Source organism: Agelaius phoeniceus, chromosome 2 (assembly GCF_051311805.1).
Source record: "Agelaius phoeniceus isolate bAgePho1 chromosome 2, bAgePho1.hap1, whole genome shotgun sequence".
NCBI classification, from domain to species: Eukaryota; Metazoa; Chordata; class Aves; order Passeriformes; family Icteridae; genus Agelaius; species Agelaius phoeniceus.
The window spans coordinates 355,259-377,168 of NC_135266.1; the positions used below are offsets into that span (position 1 = coordinate 355,259).

The window sequence follows — 21,910 nt, forward strand, 5'->3', positions numbered from 1 at the left end:
ACCTCCTGCTTTGCTGCCCCTTCTTCCAAAGGCCATCCCTCTCAATTCCTGCTGCCTCTGTCCTTGCTTCTCTGAGAATCCAAAACTCCTCCTTTGGTGGTGGCTGTGCCCAGGAGAGCCTTCCCCATCACAACACCCGCCAGTCCTGGAGAGTTTATCTTCCCTTCCCTTCCCTTCCCTTCCCTTCCCTTCCCTTCCCTTCCCTTCCCTTCCCTTCCCTTCCCTTCCCTTCCCTTCCCTTCCCTTCCCTTCCCTTCCCTTCCCTTCCCTTCCCTTCCCTTCCCTTCCCTTCCCTTCCCTTCCCTTCCCTTCCCTTCCCTTCCCGGGCCAGGGTTCCCCGAGGGGCCAGGCTGCCATGGGGCAGTGGCTGCCACAGGCTGGGCTGGGTGGGCACAGATGGACCAGGGGACCAGCCTGCCCTGGCCAGGGTAGGCAGCAGCTCCAGAGCTCCCACTGGGCCCCGCACTCCTTCCCATGAGGAGCCCCCCACCCCTCTCATGGGGAGCCCCATCCCTCCCAGCGCTCAGGGCCTGATCCCCCATCCCTCCCAGGGCCACCCTCCCTGGGGCAGCACCCCTGTCCCAGGCAGCAGGGACAGGACACACGTTCCACGGTTTATTTCCATTTTGGTGCATTTCCTCCGTTTATTTCCAGTTTGGAATTTCTCAGGTGCGGGATGCCACGGGGGGATGTGGGTGCCCACTCTGGTACAGTGGGACAGGCGCTGTCTGGGGCACCCTTTCCCCAGGGATGGAGCAGTTCCCTCCCTGCAGCTCTGGGGGGGGACCAGGGGCATTTGTGTCACCCTCACCCGCAGCCCCCGCCATCCCTGGGGGTCGCAGTGCTGGGCCCGCAGAGCCATCAGGCAGCGTTGCCCAGGACCAGCACGCTCATGAGGAAGACCATGAGGAAGAAGACCCACATGAAGAAGCGGTCCATCACCTTGGCCACCTTCTTCCACTCGCCCGTGCGGCGCTGGTTGGCGCGGTGGCGGCGGAAGCAGCCGGCGATGTACCCGACGTCCCTCAGCAGGCCGTCGTGGTGGCACAGGCAGTGGTCCCAGGGGCAGCCCCGCACCTCCGTGCCCGCCTGCCCGTCCCCGGGGCTCTCCCCCGCTGCCCTGGCTTCCCCCGGGGCTGCGCGCCCGCCCGGCGCCCGCTGGGGGCTCTTGCAGCTCTCGCCCACCTCGTAGACGCAGCAGAGCCGGGCCAGGTGGTGCAGGATGAGTCGGCGCGCCCAGGGCGGCACGGGCCGGGCCCCCGGCCCGCAGTGGTGCACGTTCATGATGAAGATGGTGAGCGCCGTGGAGGCCGTGATCATGGTCATGGTGGCGATGTAGTACTTCCCTGCGGGGGCAGCGGCGCTGGCAGGGGGCACCGGGGCTCCCGCTGCCCCCCGTGCCCAGCCCTGAGCCCAGCCCTGGCCCCGAGCCCGGCCCTGGGCTCACCGATGAGCGGGACGCTCTCCGAGGGGGGCATGCTCTCGGCCACCAGCAGCTGGAACACGGTGAGGGCCAGCAGCACCGTCACCCCCAGCGACACCTTCTCCCCCGAGTCGGCGGGCAGGTAGAAGCCCAGGGGCGCCAGGAAGGAGACCATGATGCAGGGCAGGAGCAGGTTGAAGATGTAGAAGGAGGCGCGGCGGCGCAGGAGCAGGGTGTAGGTGACGTCGGGGTAGGGCTCGGAGCAGCAGCCGTAGGTGATGACATTCCTGGTGGCCGGCATGCCCAGCACCTCCCACTCCACGTTCTCCACGAAGTCCGTCAGGTCCCCGCTGTCCAGCTGGTTGCGGAGGTCGATCTGGTTCCCGTTGTGGGTCCAGGAGCCGAAGGTGAGGCGGCACTGCTGCCCGTCGAAGGGGAAGTAGGACACGTCCACCTTGCAGGAGCTCTTGGTGATGGCGGGCGAGTCCCAGGTGATGTGCCCGTCGGAGCGCAGCACCACGTTGGTCTCCATGGAGCCGCCGAAGTGCTCGTCGGCGCTGGGCACGGAGGGAGGGGTCCCCGTGGGGCCGCATCCCCTCCCTGTGCCCTCTGCAGCCCCTGGCTGTCCCCTCGCTGCTGGGCTCAGTCCCAGGCACACCCGGCACCCCTGCCCCACATCTCCCTGCATGTCCCCCTCCAGGACCCTCCTGCTCGCCCCCCGAGGCTGGCAGCACCCCCGCAGCCCCCATCCCCAGTCGGGCCCCCAGCCCCGGGAGCAGCCGGGGGGACCAAGCACAACGCACTTGTTGTAGAGGATGATGTCCGGCCGCCAGACGTAGCTGCTGGGGATGCGGATGCTGTCGATGCCGCCGTACTCGTCCTTGTCCCAGGTGAGGTGCGCGTCCAGCCAGGTCTGGCGGACCCACAGGTAGGAGGTGAGCACCTGGTTCCTCTCGTCCTGCCGAGGGGAGAAGGTGGGCGTGGGGGAATGGACCCCGAGGCCGCCCCGCTCCCCTCGGCCCCCGGCCCGGCGGCCTCTCCGGGTGCCCCGCGGAGCTGAGCTGGGTTCGGGGGGCCCGTGCTGGTTTTGGGGGGGGGACCGGGCTGTCTGCAGAATGCTCTGAGCTGACCCGAGGCCACCGGGGCTGCTTCGGGGGCGGATCCGGGCTGGTTCCAGGGGCTGAGCGTCGGCGCGGGGTCGAGCCGGACCCGGGGCGGGCAGCGGGGCGCGGGGCCGGTGCCGTGCCCGGCGCTCACCATGTCGATGATCTGGGCCAAGGTGACCTTGAGGGTGACGTTGAGAGCCCGGTCCGTGTCCTCCACGGGGCGCAAGGCGCTGGAGTAGTTGGCGAAGAGGTCGTGGAGCAGTTTGTAGGAGAACCTTCCCGGCGCCGCCCGGCAGCCTGGGGACACGCGGAGCGGGGCTCGGAGGGGCCGGGCTGCAGCCGGAGCCCCCCCGAGGGATCCCCAGCACCCGGCCGCGGGACCCTCCGGCAGCTGGGAGGGACAGGGAGCACGGCGGGACCCCCGGGATCCCCCTCACCGCCAGCCCGAGCCCCCCGCCCCGGGATTCCCCGTGTGCGGGGCGATGCTGCCCCGGGGACCGGGGGTCCGCGCCCCTGGAGCCCCCCTGCTCACCCGGGGCCGGGAGGAGGCCGGCGAGGCACAGGGCGAGGCACAGGCGAGCTCCGGGCTCCATCCCGCCGCAGGTGCGGGGACACGGGGGGGCGGCTGACGTCAGGGCGGGGACAGGGCGGGGGGGCACGGCCCCCAGGCAACCACGGCGAGGGGCTACGGTGGGCGACCCCTGCGGGGCCCGGCTGGGAGCGGGCACGGGCCGGGACGGGCCCCGGGTGCAGCCGAGCCCCTTCGGGGATGGGTCTGGGGGCCGCTGGTGGCAGCCACGCGGTGCCTGTCGCTGTCCGCACCGGCCCCAGCCCGAGGACACGGGGACACCGCACCCGCGACACCGGGGACACCGCGGAACTGAGGGCGGCTGGTGCAGCTCCGGGGCGGAGTGACCGCCCTGCACAGCAAGGGAGCAAGGGATATCCCGCTCTCCGGGCTTGGGAAAGAGCGAGGGAAGAGAAGGGGCAGATGGTTCCCGTTCGGTGGGAGGAAAACCCGGCAGGCTGAGGAGCCAGGAGATGAAGCAGCGAGGGGCAGCGGCGCCGGGCTCGGGGGTGCCGGAGCATCGCCAGCTCCAGCCCCGGGGAATCCGCCGGCTCCGCTCCCCCGGCGCCTCCTGGCACCTTTCCCACGCCGAGCCCCGGCGGCAGATGCCGAGCGGTTTTGAGGCCGGAGGTTTTGTTTCCAGGCGGTGAATTATTCATCCCAGCCCGTGCCGCCCGGGCCGGGCCGCTCAGGCCCAATTACAGTAATGGAAGGAGGCGAAGCCGCAGTGACCCGGCCCCTGCACACAGCGAGTGTCACCTGAACGAGCCACCCGCCAGGGACAGGGACACCTCCCACTGTCCCAGGTGCTCCCAGCCCCAGTGCCCAGCCTGGCCTTGGGCACTGCCAGGGATGCAGGGGCAGCCCCAGCTGCTCTGGGCACCCTGTGCCAGGGCCTGCCCACCCTGCCAGGGAACAATTCCTCATTGCCAAGATCCCACCCAGCCCTGCCCTCTGGCACTGGCAGCCATTCCCTGGGTGCTGTCCCTGCAAGCCTTGTCCCCAGTCCCTGTCCAGCTTTTACAGGAGCTCCTTTCAGCACCAAAAGGCCAAAATCTGGTTTATCTGGGTTGCCCACACTCTGTCCCAGAGATAAGTGATGTTTCCTCCCGAGATCCTGAAGGAGCCTACGCTGATGAGCACCGAAGGCAAGGTGGGATTGTATCAGTCATTCTGGGGCTGTCCTTACCCCCCACCCAGCCATCCCGGAGTGACACAGCAAAGGACACACACCTCCAAACCCTGCCTTAAAAACCACAGGAACCCATGGGAGTACTATAAACATTTTATTTGTGGTTTTCAAAAAGACAGGAAAATAATCTAGAGCATTTATTTATATTTTTTTCGATAAAAACCTTTCGATACTCCTCATGCATGAAGACCTTGGGCGCGCACCCCGGGGCGGTGCCGGGCGCTGGGCAGGGCGCGGGGCGGGCACGGAGCCGTGGCCCAGCGGGCGGCTCTGCCTCGGCCACTTGTGCCGGGGTGAGCCCTGCAGGGCGCTCAGTGCGCGGCCAGGGCCAGCTCGCGCAGGTAGGCCTGGGTGAGGCCGCGCAGCTCCTCCAGCGCGTAGTCCTCGGGCATGGGCAGGCGGCCGATGTGCGGGGCCAGCAGGCGCAGGGGCACGCGCGGCTCCGCGGGCTCGGGGCCCGCCTCGGGGCCCTGCTGCAGGCTCAGCACCGCCCGCAGCACGTTGGCCACGCGCTTCGCCATGTCTGCAAGAGCGGGACACAGCGCTGCTGTCACGGATGGGTTTTGTGAGAAATGCTTGTGCTAGGATCTTTGCTCCTGAGAAGCTGAGAGGCCTCGGGAATGAAATGCGAACAATAATTATCTGCTGCTGTGGAATGCAACAGGTGCCTCTTTGATTGGTCTCGTGTGGTTGTTTTTAATTAATGGCCAATCACAGTCCAGCTGTCTCGGACTCTGGTCAGACACAAGATTTTCTTATCATTCCATTCCTTTCTTCTATTCTTTTAGTATAGTTTTAGTATAACATTTTCATTTAAGATAATATATATCATAAAATAATAAATTAGCCTTCTGAAACACAGAGTCAAGATTCTCATCTCTTCCCTCGTCCTGGGGACCCACAAACACCACCACACTCGGCGTGTGCTCCGCCCAGGAGCGCTGCAGAGCAAACCCAGCTGGGATTGATGGGGCGTTGAAAGGGAAGGCACTGGATGTGCTGTCCTCTTTCTGTTCCCTTCCTCAGCACAGGCATGCAGCCACAGGGGGAGAGCAAACAGCCTCAGGCTGTGCCAGAGGTCTAGGTTGGATACTGAGGAAAAATTCTTCCCCCAAAGGGTTTAGGAGGCTCAGCCTGCAGAAAAGGAGCCTGAGGGGGGACCTTCTCACACTCCTCAACTCCTTGGCAGGAGGAGGGGGGGATTGGACTCTGCTCCCAGGGAACAGGGACAGGAGGAGGGAGAACAGGCTCAGGCTGGGCCAGGGCAGGCTCAGCTTGGATATTGTGACAATTGCTTCCCAGACAGGGCTGTGCAGCCCTGGCACAGCTGCCCAGGGAGGTGGTGGAGTGCCCATCCCTGGAGGGATTTCACAGCCCTATGGATGTGACACCTGGGGACATGGGTCAGTGGTGATCCTAGCAGTGCTGGGGAATGGCTGGACTGAAAGGTCTTTTCCAACCTAAAAGATTCTGTGAGTCAGGGATACAGCTGCTGCCCAGGTGTCCCAGGGAGCTGCTGGACAGGGTGTCAGCATACCTGACTGAGCCAGGCGGTCCTTGGCTGTGTGGCACTGCAGCTGCTCTATCCTGTTGCACAGGGACGTCACTTTGGTGTGTAACCGCTCCAGCTCGTAGGTGGAAACATCCAGCTGGAAGAAAACACGGGTCAGCTCCAAGGCCAAACTCACCCACCAGGTGACACTACACCAAAACCTGCCTGAATTCACACCAGAGCACGCAAAGGGGAAGCCTGGACAGGAACGTGGGGGAATGGACTTGGAGATTGCTGGGTTTGTCCCATTCCTTTCACTTGTCACTGTCACAACCCACAGGACAGAGCCCTCCCCTGGCTGTGACAGCAGATAGCAACGCCTGGTTTTAGAGATGTCCCACGTTCTGTTTGAAGCGCCTGCCAAAGAGAAGCACCAACTCCCCCTCAACAGCCAGTGAGAGCTTCAGTGCAGCCCCTGTGTGAGCTGCCAAGGCACGGAAGGCAGCTGCCCTACCTGCTGAATCCTGTCCAGCATCTCGTTGACACGGATGTAGTCGAGGTAGACCAGCCCCGCCAGCTCCCAGTCCTGGATGAGCGCGCTGCGCTCCGGCGGCGCCAGGTCCTCCAGGAACCCCTTCAGGTACTTGTAATTCTCGTTGATAATTGCATCTGCAGAGAACTGGGGTTAGGAACAGAGGCCACCCCATCTCCACAGAGCAGGGACAGAGGGCCACTGCTGCCCTTGTCCCCAGACACCCCCGTGCTCCAGGAAGGTGGGGCTGTGCAGCAGGGAAAGCACTGCCCTGCTTCCCTGTTTGCCCAGGAAAAGCACCACACCAGGTATCCAGGGAGAGCTGGTTTGGAACTGCCAGGCCCTCTGTGCTAACTCTGCTGCTCCAAACCCAGCCTGATCCCTTCATTCGCCGCCCCATGGCTTGGAATCATGGAGTCACTCATGGGTTTGGGCTGGGGGGGACCTTAAATATCATCCAGTCCCACCTCCTTCCACTTGTCCCGGGTCCTTCTCCAGCTCTCCTGGAGCCCCTTTAGGCCCTGGCAGAGGCTCTGAGCTTGAGGTCTCCCTGTAGCTTTCTCCTGTCCAGGTGAGCCCCCAGCTCTCCCAGCCTGGCTCCAGAGTAGAGGGGAGCCCACTCCCACTCCTGCCACGCCTTTGTGTGCTGCTCAAAGTTCAGGACGCAAGAGGAGCAGCAAGACCCACCTGAGGCCAAGTGCCTGACGACCAGCTTGTGGCACTGGTTCCAGTGGCCAGCCTTGAAGAGGAACAGGGCCTCTTTGTGCTTGTCTCCCTCCATCCTGGCCCGGACGGCCTTGGCCTCGTGGATCCAGCGCGGGGGCACGCACAGGCGCTGCGTCAGGAAGCTCTCCTTGGCCCAGCCCTCGGGGCCCTCGGCCAGCGCGCAGTGCCGGCCCAGCAGCTCCCGCACCGCCTTCTCACGGACACTGCGGGGCACGGGGCAGCTGTCACTGCTCCTGCCAGCCCCACAGGAGCAGCACACTGCAGGACAACGTGGCCTTCAGGAGCCTCCCACCCCACACCCCTCTGCGATCCTGGGATTTCCCTAAGTGGCACAAAGCCTCCGGGAGCACAGCTCCAGGTGCGAGAAGCCACTACAGCCACAGCTCTTTAGGACTGACCCCAAGTTATTGCAAGGCCCAGGACAGTCACACAGGGTCTGTCATTGTGTGTCCAGCCCAGGACAGTCACCCAGGGTCACACTCACAGCCTGTCCAGCCCAGGACAGTCACCCAGGGTCACACTCACAGCCTGTCCAGCCCAGGACAGTCACACAGGGTCACACTCACAGCCTGTCCAGCCCAGCACAGCCACACAGGGTCACTCAGGATGTGACCAAGCCCACGACAGCCACACAGGGTCACTCATGGTATGTCCAGCCCAGGACAGCCACCCAGGGTCACTCAGGATGTGACCAAGCCCAGCACAGCCACCCAGGGTCACACTCACAATGTGTCCAGCCCAGCACAGCCACCCAGGGTCACACTCACAGCGTGTCCAGCCCAGCACAGCCACCCAGGGTCACTCACTGTGCGTCAGGCTCGTGCAGCATCACGAACACGGCCCACTCCCACAGCCCCTCGCTCTCCAGCTGGGCAGCATAGCTGGTGTTGAGCACCCCCCAGCTCTGCTGGGACAGGTGGCAGTAGTTCAGGGCCCTGAGCACCTCCCACAGGTGCCAGCTGAGGCGGAAATCCAGCGGGTCAGAGGTGACACTCCTGGGATCCAGCAGCTGGTCAAGCTCGTAGGACCTGCAGAGGAAAAGTGGTAACTGTGAGAGCTGGTTGTGCCCACAAATCACATCCAGTCCCCTCCCTTCACCCACCTCCAAGTGTGTGATTTACATTGGTGTGGGGGTTTGCTTTTCTTTTTTAAGAAGAAAATTAACAGTGTTTACTGCTAAACTCCTATGAGTCTGCACCCAGACTGTCACCCCTTTTTCTGCTGTATGTGCTCCCCTGCAGATTTCTCACTGCCTTCAAAAAAGGCAGCTACAGAGAAGCCTTCCTGCACTCTTCAGACACAGAAAGCACCTAAAACCCCACAAATGTGCCCCAAAGCTTAAGGTTCCCAACTCTACCATCCCCAGGTGACACCACCTTCTGCCAGGGGTACATGTGGGGCTGATTTTGGACTGCTCCAAGAGGTTCAGGCAGATTTCACCTCCCTGCTTGGTGAACTCAGGCAGTCACTGACTGACCATGACTTTTCTATATGCTTACTGAACTCTTTGCCCACTCACCTGTCACTGTAGAGCTTTAACAAATGGAAGCAGACATCTCTCAGGGGCCTTCCTCCATTGTCATCTTCCTCAATGACATAGCCAGAATCCTCCAGGTAAGGAGGCAGAGGACAGCAGGCGTATTTTTCACACTCTGAGGTGTTCTAGGGAGATAGTTTCAACAGTAAGTTTGAAGACCATATTCTGAACAAAACTGAATTCCACAGCTCAGCAGGCTCAGGAGACTCTCTCTGCACCTGCAGGTGGAACCTCCCCAGAACTATGGACCAACATGAAAAACCTGAACCCAAAATGCTTGGGCAGGTTCATGTCTCACACTGAGCTCTGACAAACACTGCCTGGAGGCACAGCCAGCTCTCACACACAGCCTGTATTCCCAAAGGCTCTTATAGCTGGAAAACTATGTGGGCCTTTATGGAATGAAGTGAGTGCATCCCAGGGAGCCTTCTCTCTGTAGCTCAGCAGGGTCTGGGCAGCCACGAGCAGCACAGGACACACTGAGTCAGTCAGAACAATCAGCTGAGAACTTTCTCTACAGCTGGGGATTCAGAAGTGCTCAACACTGAATATTGAAGCAAACATCAGTAACATGTTTCTAGACTTGCTGCTGTGCTTAGGCTGCCTTGAGGATGGAGGGCTGAGCTGGCTTTAGTTAAATGATTAAACATGTTTTTCAGCAGAACCCTTTGTCCTGCTGCACACAGAGCTGAGAGCTCTGCAGCAAGACACAGGGCTCTGCATAATGCATGGAGCCACAGAGGTGTGGGACAGGGGCTGGGGGGGCACACACAGGTGTGGGACAGGGGCTGGGGGGACTGAGGGGGCACACACAGGTGTGGGGCACCATGGGCTGCTGGACAAGGCAGCTGAGGATTAATGACCCCAGTGGAAGAACAGGCTGCCTGCCTCAAAAGGGCTTTTCTGCTGTTGGCCACTGCCACTCTTCCTAATTTTATCCAGTTGTCAGCTAGACATAAACCTGGAAATACTCCATAAATGGGTTTTCTCCACAGAACTTATGATTCTATAGAATCACAGAATGGTTTGGGTTGGAAAGGACCTTGAAGATCATCCAATTCCACCCCCTACCCTTGGGACACCTTCCACTGTCCCAGGCTGCTCCAAGCCCTGTCCACCCTGGCCTGAGATACTTTTAGGGATCCAGGGGCTGCTCTGGGCACCCTGTGCCAGGGCCTCCCTCCCTCCCAGGGAGGAATTCCTCCCCAGTACCCCACCTAACCCTGCCCTGTGGCAGTGGGAAGCCATTCCCCCCATATCCTACACTCAATCCCACTTTCAGCAACTCCTGGCTGCTCACAGGAGCCTCTGTGCAGCACCAGCAGGCAGGAGCACCCTGAAGGGCTCCTTTAGGGCAGGAGGCAGTGACCCACCTGAAAGGCTGACTCGTACATGGCCAGAGCCCTGGAGATGGAGGCTGTGGGGGGCAGCAGGTACCAGAGGTGCACGGCCATGCAGCGCTTCCAGTCCAGCAGCGAGCACACGTTGACACTGATCCTCTCGGAGAGCTGCCACACCTGGAGCACAAACCCTGCTCAGCCACACCTGGGGCCACAAACCCTGCTCAGGCATCCCTGGAGCACAAACCCTGCTCAGCCACACCTGGAGCACAAACCCTGCTCAGCCACACCTGGAGCACACACCCTGCTCAGCCACCCCTGGAGCACAAACCCTGCTCAGGCACCCCTGGAGCACAAACCCTGCTCAGCCACCCCTGGAGCACAAACCCTGCTCAGGCACCCCTGGAGCACAAACCCTGCTCAGGCACCCCTGGAGCACAAACCCTGCTCAGCCACACACCCTGCTCAGCCACCCCTGGAGCACACACCCTGCTCAGCCACCCCTGGAGCACAAACCCTGCTCAGGCACCCCTGGAGCACAAACCCTGCTCAGGCACCCCTGGAGCACAAACCCTGCTCAGCCACACCTGGGGCCACAAACCCTGCTCAGGCACCCCTGGAGCACAAACCCTGCTCAGGCACTCCTGGAGCACAAACCCTGCTCAGCCACACCTGGAGCACAAACCCTGCTCAGCCACCCCTGGAGCAGAAACCCTGCTCAGCCACACACCCTGCTCAGCCACCCCTGGAGCACAAAGCCTGCTCAGCCACAAACCCTGCTCAGGCACCCCTGGAGCACAAACCCTGCTCAGCCACACACCCTGCTCAGCCACACACCCTGCTCAGCCACCCCTGGAGCACAAACCCTGCTCAGCCACACCTGGGGCCACAAATCCTGCTCAGCCATACCTGGAGCACAAACCCTGCTCAGCCACACACCCTGCTCAGCCACCCCTGGAGCACAAACCCTGCTCAGCCACCCCTGGAGCACACACCCTGCTCAGCCACCCCTGGAGCACAAACCCTGCTCAGCCACCCCTGGAGCACACACCCTGCTCAGCCACCCCTGGAGCACAAACCCTGCTCAGCCACCCCTGGAGCACACACCCTGCTCAGCCACCCCTGGAGCACAAACCCTGCTCAGCCACACCTGGAGCCAGGTGTGCAGCAGCAGGAGGTGGCTCTGGGAGAGGAGCCCCTCCCTGCAGTGCCCGTGGCTGAGCGGCTCACCAGAGGGGGGGTGATTGGGAGGGAAAGAAAGGAAAGAAAGGACTAGCAGGGCTGTCCTTACCGGGGCTGTCCCCAGTGTGTCTGTAGGGCTGTCCCCATAGGGGCTGTCCCCAGAGGGGCTGTCCCCAGAGGGGCTGTCCTTACCGGCTTGCCTGCGAGCAGGGCGAAGAGGCGCAGCCGCTCCTCCTGGATGAAGCGGTCGCTGTGCAGGCGGTGCCAGTCCACCAGCTGCAGGGTCAGCAGGTCCCTCACGGGCTGGCTGCCGGCCAGCTGTGACAGCAGCAGCGCCAGGCGGTGGTCACCTGCAGGGACACCCCTCAGCTGCACACCTTAGAGCCCCTCACAGGGCTTTGGGTTAGGAGGGATCCTAAAACTCATCCTGTTCCAGCCCATGCCCATGGCAGGGACACCTTCCACTAGGTCAGCTGCTCCAAGCCCCATCCACTGGGGGATGGAATGGGGAGGCCACAACTCCAGTATTTCTTACAAAATAAACCACTCCATAAACACCTGGTATAACAGACAGGGATAAAACCTGCCATAAGGCTCTGAAAATACATGTTTTTAACCCAAACAGAAAATGTCTGAAACAGAAGCTCAATTAAGAAGATAATTAATTAAAAATTCAAAGGAGTGACTATGAAAACTCCGAGTTCCAAATGCACTCCAGCAGCACTTCCTGACTGGGGGTAGCTCACAGAGCCAAAGGGACCAGGGAGTCCAGCAGCAGGTCCTACCCAATCTTCAAGGCCAGGCTGGACAGGGCTTGGAGCAACCTGGGACAGTGGAAGGAGTCCCTGTGATGGACGGGGTGGGGGGGTGGGACTGGATGGGCTTTAAAGTCCCTTCCAGTCCAGCCCATTCCATGATTTTGTGGTCACTGACAAGGGAACATTTCACATGCAGAGCAGCCAGTGACTATGAGCTCTCTAAGTTTAATCTCTCTTTGTGCATGTCCTTTCTCCTCTACACAAAAGCTGTGATTTAGAAAAGCTGTGATCACAGAATATCCTGAGTGGGACTGACCCCCAGGGATGCCCCAGTGCCAGCCCTGCCCTGCCCAGAGCCCAGCAAGCCCAGCCTGGGCATCCCTGGCAGCGCTGGCCAAAGGCTCCTGGAGCTGCGGCAGCCTCGGGGCCGTGCCCATTCCCTGGGCAGTGCCCAGCAGCCCAGGTGCTCACCTGCCTGCTGTGCCAGCCTGCAGGCCTCGCCGATCCTCTTGCCCGTGAGGCAGCTGAACACGGCCTCGACGTGGCTGCCGTGCCGGGCCATGGCCACCTCCTCCTCGATGCGCGCGGCCGCCGTCTCCGACAGCCACCGCGAGAAGGCGCGGCGCCGCTCCAGCGCCAGCACGTACTCGCTGGGCTCCTCCAGGCTGGCCTCCAGCTCCCTCAGCTTGCCCCAGATGGCCTCACACAACGTCCAGGCCAGGCACCAGTGCTTCACAACGCCTGTGGGGACACACACCAGCGTCAGCAGTGGGAGCACAGAACTCAGAGGGGCTCATGTGAGGGTGACTCTGGAGAGCTCATGGCCCCCACCCTGGAGGGTTCACTGTCCCCACCCTGGAGGGGTCACTGTCACCACCCTGGAGAGCTCACTGCCCCCAGCCTGGAGAGTTCACTGTCCCCAGCCTGGAGAGTTCACTGTCCCCACCCTGGAGGGCCCACTGTCCCCACCCTGGAGGGCCCACTGTCCCCACCCTGGAGGGCCCACTGTCCCCACTGTGTTTGGAAGGGGCTGCCCAGGGAGCTTTGCAGTGCCCAGCCCTGCAGGTGTCCCCTGCAGGTGGCACTGAGTGCTCTGGGCTGGGGACAAGGTGCCCATGGGGCACAGCTGGCACTGCATGGGCTGGCAGGGCTGGGCCAGCCTAAACCATTCTGTGAGAAGGATCATTCTGTACTCACTCTCTGCCACAGTGGGATCCTCAGATGCTTTCCTGGCCCAGTCAGCATAGTCATGGATAGCAGAGACTCCGGGGTTGGGGGCCAGGAGAGGACAGGGCTCATCCATATGGACAGTGCTGTGCTTCAGCTTTATCTCCAGAGGGGTGAGATACAGCTCCTTGTCTCTGTCCATCTTCCATTGTTCCAAGCTCAACTTTTCCACATGAACTTTGAAAGGAGATTCTGTGAGTCTGGAGGAAAAGGGGAGATAGATCAAGTAGCAAAAGTTCTGCATGTTCTCCATGCAAGTGGAGCAGCTCATCCTGCAGCTTGTCCTAATTAACACGACAGTAAAACATGACCCAAGGCATGAAGATCCTGGTGAGAGTCTGGGATTTGGAGCCAGGCTTTGGGACCCTGAACAACCTGGGGTAGTAGAAGGTGTCCCTGGCCACAGCAGTGGGTTGGAACAAGATGGTCTTTACATGTCTGAACCCAAACCTTCTGTGGTTCAGTGAATAAACTGTGACTCACTGAACTCTGCAGAGGCAGCAAGCACACCTTCACCCCAGCTCATTCCTAAGCAAGTCACATATGCTGGAGAACATCCAGACAAGCTTTCTGGAGCACTTAAATGGTGGGACTGGGCTATATTCCAGTCTAGGTCAGGTATGGAGACTCTAAAGGCCCATGTGCTGGATGCACAGGCAGTATGAAGGTGTCTGGGAATTGAGAAGCTGAACTAGAAGTTCCTCAGGTAGGGCAGATGTCCTCAGGGAGAACCAAGAGATTGGAAGCTTTCTGGACAACAACTCTGAACCTTCTCTTTAACCTTGTGCTGGGTGACAGTGCTATTTGTTTGATAAAAAAGAAAAACTAAATCCTCTTACTATTCCAGGATTTAACAGAGATATTTTTGTGGAGAAGGGCCATGAAGGAGATCTCCATGGCTAACCCCATCTTGCACCACTCCTGCCTGTCAGAAGGAACAGCAGATTCTGCCAGCCATGGAGAGCGAGCCTGTCCCATCCATCCTGAAGGGAAGCACTACTCACGATTTGGGAGCCACGGGAGTGGGCAGGAATCCGTATTCCACGGGCTCCAGCTGAGCGTCTTCCGCTTCACCGCAGCCGCTCAGCTGATCTCCACAATTGACCAGCGTCCAGTTGGGGCCCCAGCCCACGCGGAAGGAGCGGCCCATGAAGAGTCCCATGTCCATCAGGAGCTTCCCCTTCCCATAGGTGATGGATCTCTCCAGGGGGACGAGCCCGCGCTGCCTGCGGGCCCCCACTGTCTTCACCTGCACCTCGGGCACGGCCGCGGGCACCGCGAAGGCCGAGGCCAGCGGTGACCACAGAGCAGCAGAGGGGGCACTGTCCAAAGTCCTGGGGCCCTTGGCATCTGCCACGGCAGCACTCGGTGCTTGGGAAAGGACACTGGCAAACTTGGATTGCAGCAGCCCAGCAGCTGATGGGGAGAAGCAGGAAGAACGGTTCAGTGGAAGGGCAGCCGTATTTCAGAGGGCATTTCTGGGTTTTGAAGGGATTTCAGGAATTCCCAGAACAGCCAGTGGCAAAGGCCTGGATGGTGTGATGGGAACACGGAGCTAAGTGTGACTGTGTGCAGTGCTGAGTCCCACTGACCCTCCAGCCCTGCTCACAGGCACACAAGGGGTGCTCCCAGGAAGGGGAAAGACACAGTTCCACCCCGAACTGGGCCATTCCCAAAGGAATCCCTGATTTAATGCTGGAATCAGGACATCAGAGCAGAAGTGGGGTGGCACACGGATCAGCAGAGCTCACACGCACCTCAGGGCTGTCCCTGCCAGTCATGTGAGCTTTGAATTGATTAACAGATCTGAATTAATGGATTTCCTCCATCAGGGAGCACCTTCCTGCTTGTTCCCAGAGGTATTCCTCAACATCCCTATGGAGAGCACCACTGAGTGCAAGGGGCAAGGTTTGGGCAGTGGGGGAATCTGGTAGGGGCTGCCCTGTGCAGGGCACAGCTGGTGCCCACAGCAGAGCCACCACAGGCCACCTCCAAAGCAAGCTGCAAAGTTGGTGCCTCTGGGAGATCTTAAAAGGGGGAAAAATCCACACAAGCAGGAATAAAAAAGAAAGGAAAAAAAAAAGGGGAAAAGATCAGTGCAAGCATCAGAGGAGGTGAGGAGGTGCTCCAGGCACTGGAGCATTCAGGGCAGGGCTTGTGCTGGAGCAGGGAATGAGTAGAGGAGGGAGGAGTGGCAGGAAGGAACTGCTGCAGACCCCAGGATTTTTCCTGTTCATGTTAAAATTCACCTTTCTTCACACAATCTGTGGTTTCTCACCATACCTGAGTGTCTTTTCTGTCCTTGTGATTTTGAAATGGGAAGCCTTGGGGAGCAGATCTCTTGGGAAGTGTCTATCTTGACAGGTTGCTTCCCAGGATAATCCAGGATCAAATCCAGGTCATCATCATCAGCAAGCAAGGAAGCTTTCATGATCTGAGGATGTGGGAAGCCAAGCCAGAACATCAGCAACCCCTCAGAACATCAGCTGCAGCTCACTAAGCTCATCAAAATAGCTCTTCCCACCCAAAAAAACTCCTACATGCAGCACATGACCAAACAACACAGCCACGATGCAAACATTCCAAGGAACAGTGGAGGCACAGCTCAGGCTTGCTGCCTGATGGATGAGGTTTTACAACCTCTTGTTACATCATCAGTGCACAGGACTCACTGGGGATGGGGGTGACAGCCCACAACAACCCTGATTGCTTAGATCTCAGCTCTGTCTGCTGTTTGTCAGCTTAAGGAGTAACTTCTGGTCTATTTCTCATTACAGGGAGAAGCCCAGAAGTGTTCAAGGTTCTGTCCTTCCACAAAAACTACAAAGAGATGGAGGGACAGGAGCCAGGGAATGGCTGCCAGTGCCAGAGGGCAGGGCTGGATGGGATCTTGGCAATGAGGAATTGTTCCCTGGCAGGGTGGGCAGGCCCTGGCACAGGGTGCCCAGAGCAGCTGGGGCTGCCCCTGCATCCCTGGCAGTGCCCAAGGCCAGGCTGGGCACTGGGGACAGTGGGAGGTGTCCCTGCCATGGCAGGGGTGGGATGGGATGGGCTTTATGGTTTTTCTCAACCCAAATCTTCTGTGCTACTGTAAAATAAAAGCATCGACACCAAGCCCCAAATCAAGACCAGTTACCCCAAAATGTTTTTTCTACCAAGGCAAAAGGGGCTCAAGGCAGCTGCTCTGGTATCAGTTCAGCTTGTCCCAGTGCTCCCAGAATTCTGGAAACTGAACTCTGGCTTTAAGGTGCTCCCTCTCAGCACTGAGCTCTGGCTTTAAGGTGTTCAATGTCAGCACTGAGCTCTGGCTTTAAGGGGCTCCCTGTCAGCACTGAGCTCTCCACGTGTGGGGCTTTCCCCAGAACAGAGGTGTGGTGTGTGAGCTCAGCCCCACTCCATGGGATGTGTGTGACCACCCTTGGGGAGGCAGAAGCACCCTTGAGAGGTGCTCCCCTCATGTCCCAGGGAGGAGCAGGGCAGGACACTGACCTGCAGCACGTAGGGGTTGATGCCCTGGGTGGATGCGATGTGCGTGGACGCTGGCACTGCCTCCTGCTCCTCGGCCAGGGCATCCTCTGCCAAGGGCTCCTGGGCTGGCTCCTGGGTGACGTCTGCCATGTCACTGTCCAGCTCCACCAGCCTGCCCAGCTGCTCCAGCTCCAGGGGCTGCGGATACAGAGGCCAGGTCACACCCACAGACACAGCTCAGCCAGGACAGCCACGGCTCCCAGCAGCACCTGTGGGCTCTGCCAAGGCTGCACACCAAGGGCAGGGATGGACACACAGAACCTTCAGGGTGTGCCGTGCCAGGGAAGGAGCAGTCCCAGAGCAGCGGTGCCCTCCTGGAGTTCTCCCAGTTCTGCCATGCAGTTCAGGGAACTGTTCTTCAGCAGTGCAGTTCTCACGTGCCCAGCGAAGGGAGAGCTCTGTGTGTCCTGCCTGCCTCCCTCCCTCCCCGATCCATCCCATGTGGTACCAACTCCAGTCACAGAGCCTACATTCCACAAAGATCTGCATTTCACATGGACACTGTAATGGGCAGGCCCTGGCACAGGGTGCCCAGAGCAGCTGGGGCTGCCCCTGCATCCCTGGCAGTGCCCAAGGCCAGGCTGGGCACTGGGGACAGTGGGAGGTGTCCCTGCCATAGCAGGGGTGGCACTGGGTGGGCTGTGAGGTCCCTCTAACCCAAACCCTTCCATGATTCCATGGCTAACTGCTCACATGGGCTGTACTTTTGCCCAGCTGGCTCCGTGGGACCTGAGCTCCCTTGTACTGGTTTGGTTCTAGTTTAACCATCCCATGACTCAGCTTTGTGTCCTGTGAAAGCCACATGCTTCCAGCTTCCCAGAAAAAACACAGTAAAGAGCACTGAAGTGATGCAAAAGCAGGAGTGAGGAAGCCTAGGCAGGGAGTGTCCTGGGAATCCTGCTGGGGGTTCACAAGGCTGTGCTTAGCTCTGTAGAACCAGCCAGGATGGGGTGAAGGGTCTCAGCTGAGATAAAATCACCTGTGGGGGGCTGTAAGGATGGAACTGAGCAGCAGATGCAGAATCTGAGTCTGGCCCCACGTGTGAAACAGATTTACAAGTCAAAATATGGTTACAAACACACAAGTTTCACTGCTCCCTTCATTGGGCTTTAATGCAGCAAGTTCCCTTGCAATATTAATAAATTCATTAATATTTAACTTAGTGAGGGAGGACAAAGCAAAAACCAAGTCTAGATATTAAATGCATCTGATAGCCCAAATAACAGTATTACCAGATGTGTTCTACACCAAGAGTTTGCAATGTTTTAAGTGATACTATGATGTTCCTTAGGGTTTTGGGAAAATGATGTTTTTTCTAATTTCAAAATTAAAACCTAAGTTAATGTTATGCAAGTTAGAGAGGTTAATGGACCTGGAGGAGTTTTTGCTAAGTACACTGGACTGTGCAAGAATATTTGAATATATCAGTGATACTCCCAGTGTTCCTGAGTGTTTAAAACCCCAGCTCTGGTCCCCCAGTCTGAACATGAAGCAGGGAGGGGAGCTGTAGTGATGCTGTTGGGCAGCCACGTGTGCAGCTCAAAATGCAAGTAATTAAGGATCCACTCCAGCAGAGGGATGCATGAGTAGGTGTTAATTAGCTGAGGAGCCAGGAGAGCTGGAGCAGCAGCTGGCCGCTGCTCTGGGATTCTCCATGCAGAATGCAGCAGAGCTGGCAGCCCCAGCCTGCCCCAGCAGCAGGATGCTCTGCCCAGGGAGCAGATGGTGCTTCTGGAATTGCTAACAGGGATCAGGGATCACCTGCCTGGAGAGCTCTGACCACACAAATGGTCAGCAGAGACTCACACTGGGTACCAGGGAGAGTTCTGTGTCAGAAACACAGAACTGCTGAGGTGGGAAAAGCCTCTGAGCCCACCAAGTCCAACCATGCCCCAGCACTGCCAGGGCCACCACTGACTCCATCCCAAGTGCCACATCCACAGGCTGTGGAATCCCTCAGCGAGGTGACTTCACCACTGCCTCGGGCAGCCTGTGCCAGGGCTGGACAGCCCTTTTCAGGAGGAAATTTTCCCACTATCCAACCTAAATCTCCCCAGGCACAACCTGAGGTCATTTCCTGCTCCACCCTCCTGTCAGGAGCTGTGCAGAGCCACAAGGTCCCCCCTGAGCCCCCTTTGAAGCTGAGCCCCTTCCCCAGCTCCCTCAGCCCCTCCTGGGGCTCCAGCTCCATTCCCTGCCCTGGACACGCTCCAGCCCCTCCAGGTCTCTCTGTCCCAGAACTGGACACTCTCTTTCGAGGTGTCACACAGTGCTCAGCACAGGGGACAATCCCTGGCTGGGGGGGACAATCCCTGCCCTGGGGCTGTGCCCACACCATGGCTGGGACAGCCCAGGGGCAGGGGCCATTGGCCTCTTGCCCACCTGGGCTCCTGGTATTCCCAGTGAACTAGATCAAACACTGCCTGTGGGTCAAACATTCCAGTGTAAGATGGGCCCAGCACTGAGGATGTTTTGCAAAGATTTAAAGCAGTCACATCCAACACAAATCTGTTTATGAAGCCAGCATATAGCCAGCCTTACAAAAAGTATTATTTTAATAAAAATAGAGCACATTCTTAAAATGGAAAGCAGACAGTCTTGCACACTAATGGTGGTAAAGGCAACTGAGTGCACAGCATCACTGTCCAGGCAGGCAGCACACGGCGGTGGCATTACGGGCGTGCATTTAATAGTCACAAAAACAAGGGCTGTTCCAGAAGAGGTGCAAATCTGCCAAACTCAGACTAGAATTCAAACAAGAAACAAGGGTTGAAAGCCTCCCCGCCCCATCCTTAGTCTGCAATGTCAAGTGTCTCAAAGGAAAGCAACACGCAGCCACTCAGGCAGAGCTCAGAAGAGTTTCTGTGAGGCTTCACTCTCCAGATTGCACTCCAACCACCCCCTTCCCAGGCACAGCTATTCTCCAAATTCCGTGTCATCAACCCCCTTTAGTCACTGCTCTCCTTCTACCTGAGCCGGGGGCGCTGGTTTGCCGTTCAGGGCCATCTGCTGGGGTGGCAGGTGCCCTGGGGGTGGCACAGGTGTGGTCTTTAACTTCTTGGTGTCCACTTTTAAAGGATGATCTTCCTCCTCCTCGTCAGAATCTTGCAAGCCATACTTGGAAAAGTGTGCTACCTGTGTTAAGGAGAAGGACAAACGTGTCACAGCTTGGCAGTGAAATTTCTGGAAGGCCTGAACACTGGGCAGGTGTAACTGTGCCCTATACCGGTGTCCTAACACACAACTCTTGGGACACCTGCAACAAATTCAGCCTCTCTACAGAGGCTGTTGTTTTAAAGTTTATCAGCTGTCGCAGACTCTGGGATGACAGTTCAGTGTTGTAGTGCTTGGTAATTGTATCATTTCATACGTGTTATTGATTATAGGTATTACAAAACTACCTGCTCTAGGCAGGTCAGGGGCCACAGTTTTCACCACAGAACCACAGACTGGTTTGGACTGGGAGAGACCTTAAAGCTCTCCATGGGCAGGGGCACCTTCCACTAGTAGGGTTGGTCTGTTGGTCCAAGCCCCATCCAACCCGACCCTGAACACTGCCAGGACTGAGGAGCTGCTTTGGTGAGGACGGTTCTCACCAGAGCCCAGGCACTCCAGACAGCTGTCGCAGGTCAGAAGTGCTTTGAGCTGGGGATGCTGAAGGCTGCAGGCCGGGCAGGGCTGCAGGCTGGCTCACCTTGAAGACCCAGGAGCCGGTCTCGGGGCGGTACTCCTTGAAGCGCGCGCCCTGCCGGCGGGACACGGCCTCCAGCCGGCCCTCGTAGTCCATCTCGGCCAGCCGCTCGGGGCTCTTGATCAGGCACCGCGACGTCTTGTCCGTGGGCCACACCCCGTCCAGGGTCACCTCAGCCCGCCTGCCAAGGGACAACGGGCTCAGAACCAGGGGCTGGGAACCTGAGCAGGGCACAGCCCCGGCCAGGTAAACTCCTGTCAGCTCTTAAACCCAACCGGTGGTTCAGAAACCTCAAGTAACTCATTGACGCTATAAACTGAACGCACCGTTTGGATTTGTCTCTTGGTTGCAGCCTGCGAGCACAGCAGACTGTCAGGGTTCTAAAATTCAGCTTATCTAACACTTACCTATTTAACCCTTCCCCAATGGGAGGTTTTTTTTCGTCGTCAGGGTAAACAATAACTTCTTTTCTCCGGATATGTACAATCTCATCCAGGTTTAAGTTTGTTAGATTTACTTCTCCTTCGAAGTAAATTGATCCATAACCTGCACAACAACACAAAAGGTCACAATTAAAATTGTGAAAAGGCCAATTAAGTTGTGAAAAGTCACAATTAAAACTGTGAAAAGTCATGTGCCAGAGAGCCCACATTCCTGCTGTGCTCCCCGTGTCCCCACCCAGCCCCATCCTGTCTCCTGAGCAAAGCGACATCTCCTTCCCCCTGAGAAAACTCTGGAGAAGCCATATCAACTTTGACACCAATATCAAATGGCTGGGAGAGCTGGGAATGTTCAACCTGGAGAAGGGAAGGCTCTAGCCAGGGCCTGCAGGGGCTCCAGGAGAGCTGCAGAGGGACTGGGGACAAGGCCTGCAGGGACAGCACCCAGGGAATGGCTGCCAGTGCCAGAGGGCAGGGCTGGATGGGATCTTGGCAATGAGGAATTGTTCCCTGGCAGGGTGGGCAGGCCCCAGAGAAACTGTGGCTGCCCCTGGATCCCTGGAAATGTCCAAGGCCAGGATGGATAGGGTTTGGAGCAGCCTGGGACAGTGGAAGGTGTCCCTGCCCATGGAATGGGAGGAGCTTTAATGCCCTTCCCAAACCAAATCAGTCTGAGATACTGGGATTTATTTTATCCTAGAATCCTACAAAACTTTGATGTCAACTGCTCCCAAAGCAAGGGCACTGGTGACAGCCAGACTGAGGGTTTGGAGCTGAGGCTCTGCAGTTTAGGATCCCTGGTCAGGGTGAAGGCCAGGGAGGCTGGGGTCTCACCCGTGCGGCCGATGGTGAAGTCTGTCACGATACATTCCTTCCTGTCGTTGGTCAGCCGGGCCAGCTCCTCCAGGGTCGGGATGGTGTAGTAGCCAGCTCGTGTCAGGACAATCCCTGCAACACAGCACTCCCTGAGAACAGGGCTGGCAGCAAGGCATCAACATTCCCAGACTGTTATCCCATTTTTTTTGCCAGCCTGAACAGCTGGAAGCCTCAGAGGAACTGAGAATCAGGGCACCCAAAGCAAACAGACACCACAACACCTTCATTCCACAGCCTCCAGAGCACATTTAAACCAAGTGCCCTGGCAGGTTCTGCTCAGGCATCTGCCAGG

General features: G+C 58.7%; 2 protein-coding genes across 7 annotated transcripts in view; both read right to left on the reverse strand.

Annotated features, from left to right (window-relative positions):
* Positions 1 to 723: 723 nt before the first annotated feature.
* CHRNA10 (cholinergic receptor nicotinic alpha 10 subunit) lies at positions 724 to 3,163 on the reverse strand. The gene is made up of 5 exons (XM_054628164.2): positions 3,062 to 3,163; positions 2,681 to 2,826; positions 2,227 to 2,381; positions 1,448 to 1,980; positions 724 to 1,346 (listed from the first exon to the last, which is right to left on the reverse strand). Exons 1-5 carry the CDS (start codon positions 3,120 to 3,122, stop codon positions 862 to 864), a joined length of 1,380 nt encoding a protein of 459 aa, XP_054484139.1. The 5' UTR covers positions 3,123 to 3,163; the 3' UTR covers positions 724 to 861.
* A 1,207-nt stretch (positions 3,164 to 4,370) lies between these two features.
* The window catches only part of NUP98 (nucleoporin 98 and 96 precursor), a 36,819-nt gene continuing 19,279 nt past the window's right edge, over positions 4,371 to 21,910 (reverse strand). For 3 of the 6 annotated variants that reach the window (XM_077192527.1, XM_077192519.1, XM_077192523.1), the window contains 17 exons: positions 21,577 to 21,690; positions 20,710 to 20,848; positions 20,306 to 20,483; positions 19,582 to 19,746; positions 16,573 to 16,749; positions 15,367 to 15,517; positions 14,088 to 14,499; positions 13,054 to 13,283; positions 12,328 to 12,597; positions 11,291 to 11,448; positions 9,950 to 10,093; positions 8,559 to 8,701; positions 7,846 to 8,067; positions 7,001 to 7,242; positions 6,296 to 6,450; positions 5,827 to 5,938; positions 4,371 to 4,812 (listed from right to left, as the gene is read on the reverse strand). In XM_077192527.1, the coding sequence (XP_077048642.1) occupies positions 4,601 to 4,812; positions 5,827 to 5,938; positions 6,296 to 6,450; positions 7,001 to 7,242; positions 7,846 to 8,067; positions 8,559 to 8,701; positions 9,950 to 10,093; positions 11,291 to 11,448; positions 12,328 to 12,597; positions 13,054 to 13,283; positions 14,088 to 14,499; positions 15,367 to 15,517; positions 16,573 to 16,749; positions 19,582 to 19,746; positions 20,306 to 20,483; positions 20,710 to 20,848; positions 21,577 to 21,690 (3,224 nt within the window). In that variant the 3' untranslated portion in view covers positions 4,371 to 4,600. The other 3 variants (XM_077192537.1, XM_077192532.1, XM_054654978.2) reach the window with 3 other exon arrangements.

Coding starts and splice junctions, on each gene's coding strand:
- CHRNA10 (XM_054628164.2), bottom strand. CDS start 3,122: ATGGAGCCCGGAGCTCGCCTGTGCCTCGCCCTGTGCCTCGCCGGCCTC. Junction 2,827..3,061: donor CGGCCTCCTCCCGGCCCCGG/GTGAGCAGGGGG, acceptor GCGTGTCCCCAG/GCTGCCGGGCGGCGCCGGGA. Junction 1,981..2,226: donor GACATCATCCTCTACAACAA/GTGCGTTGTGCT, acceptor CTCCGTGCCCAG/CGCCGACGAGCACTTCGGCG.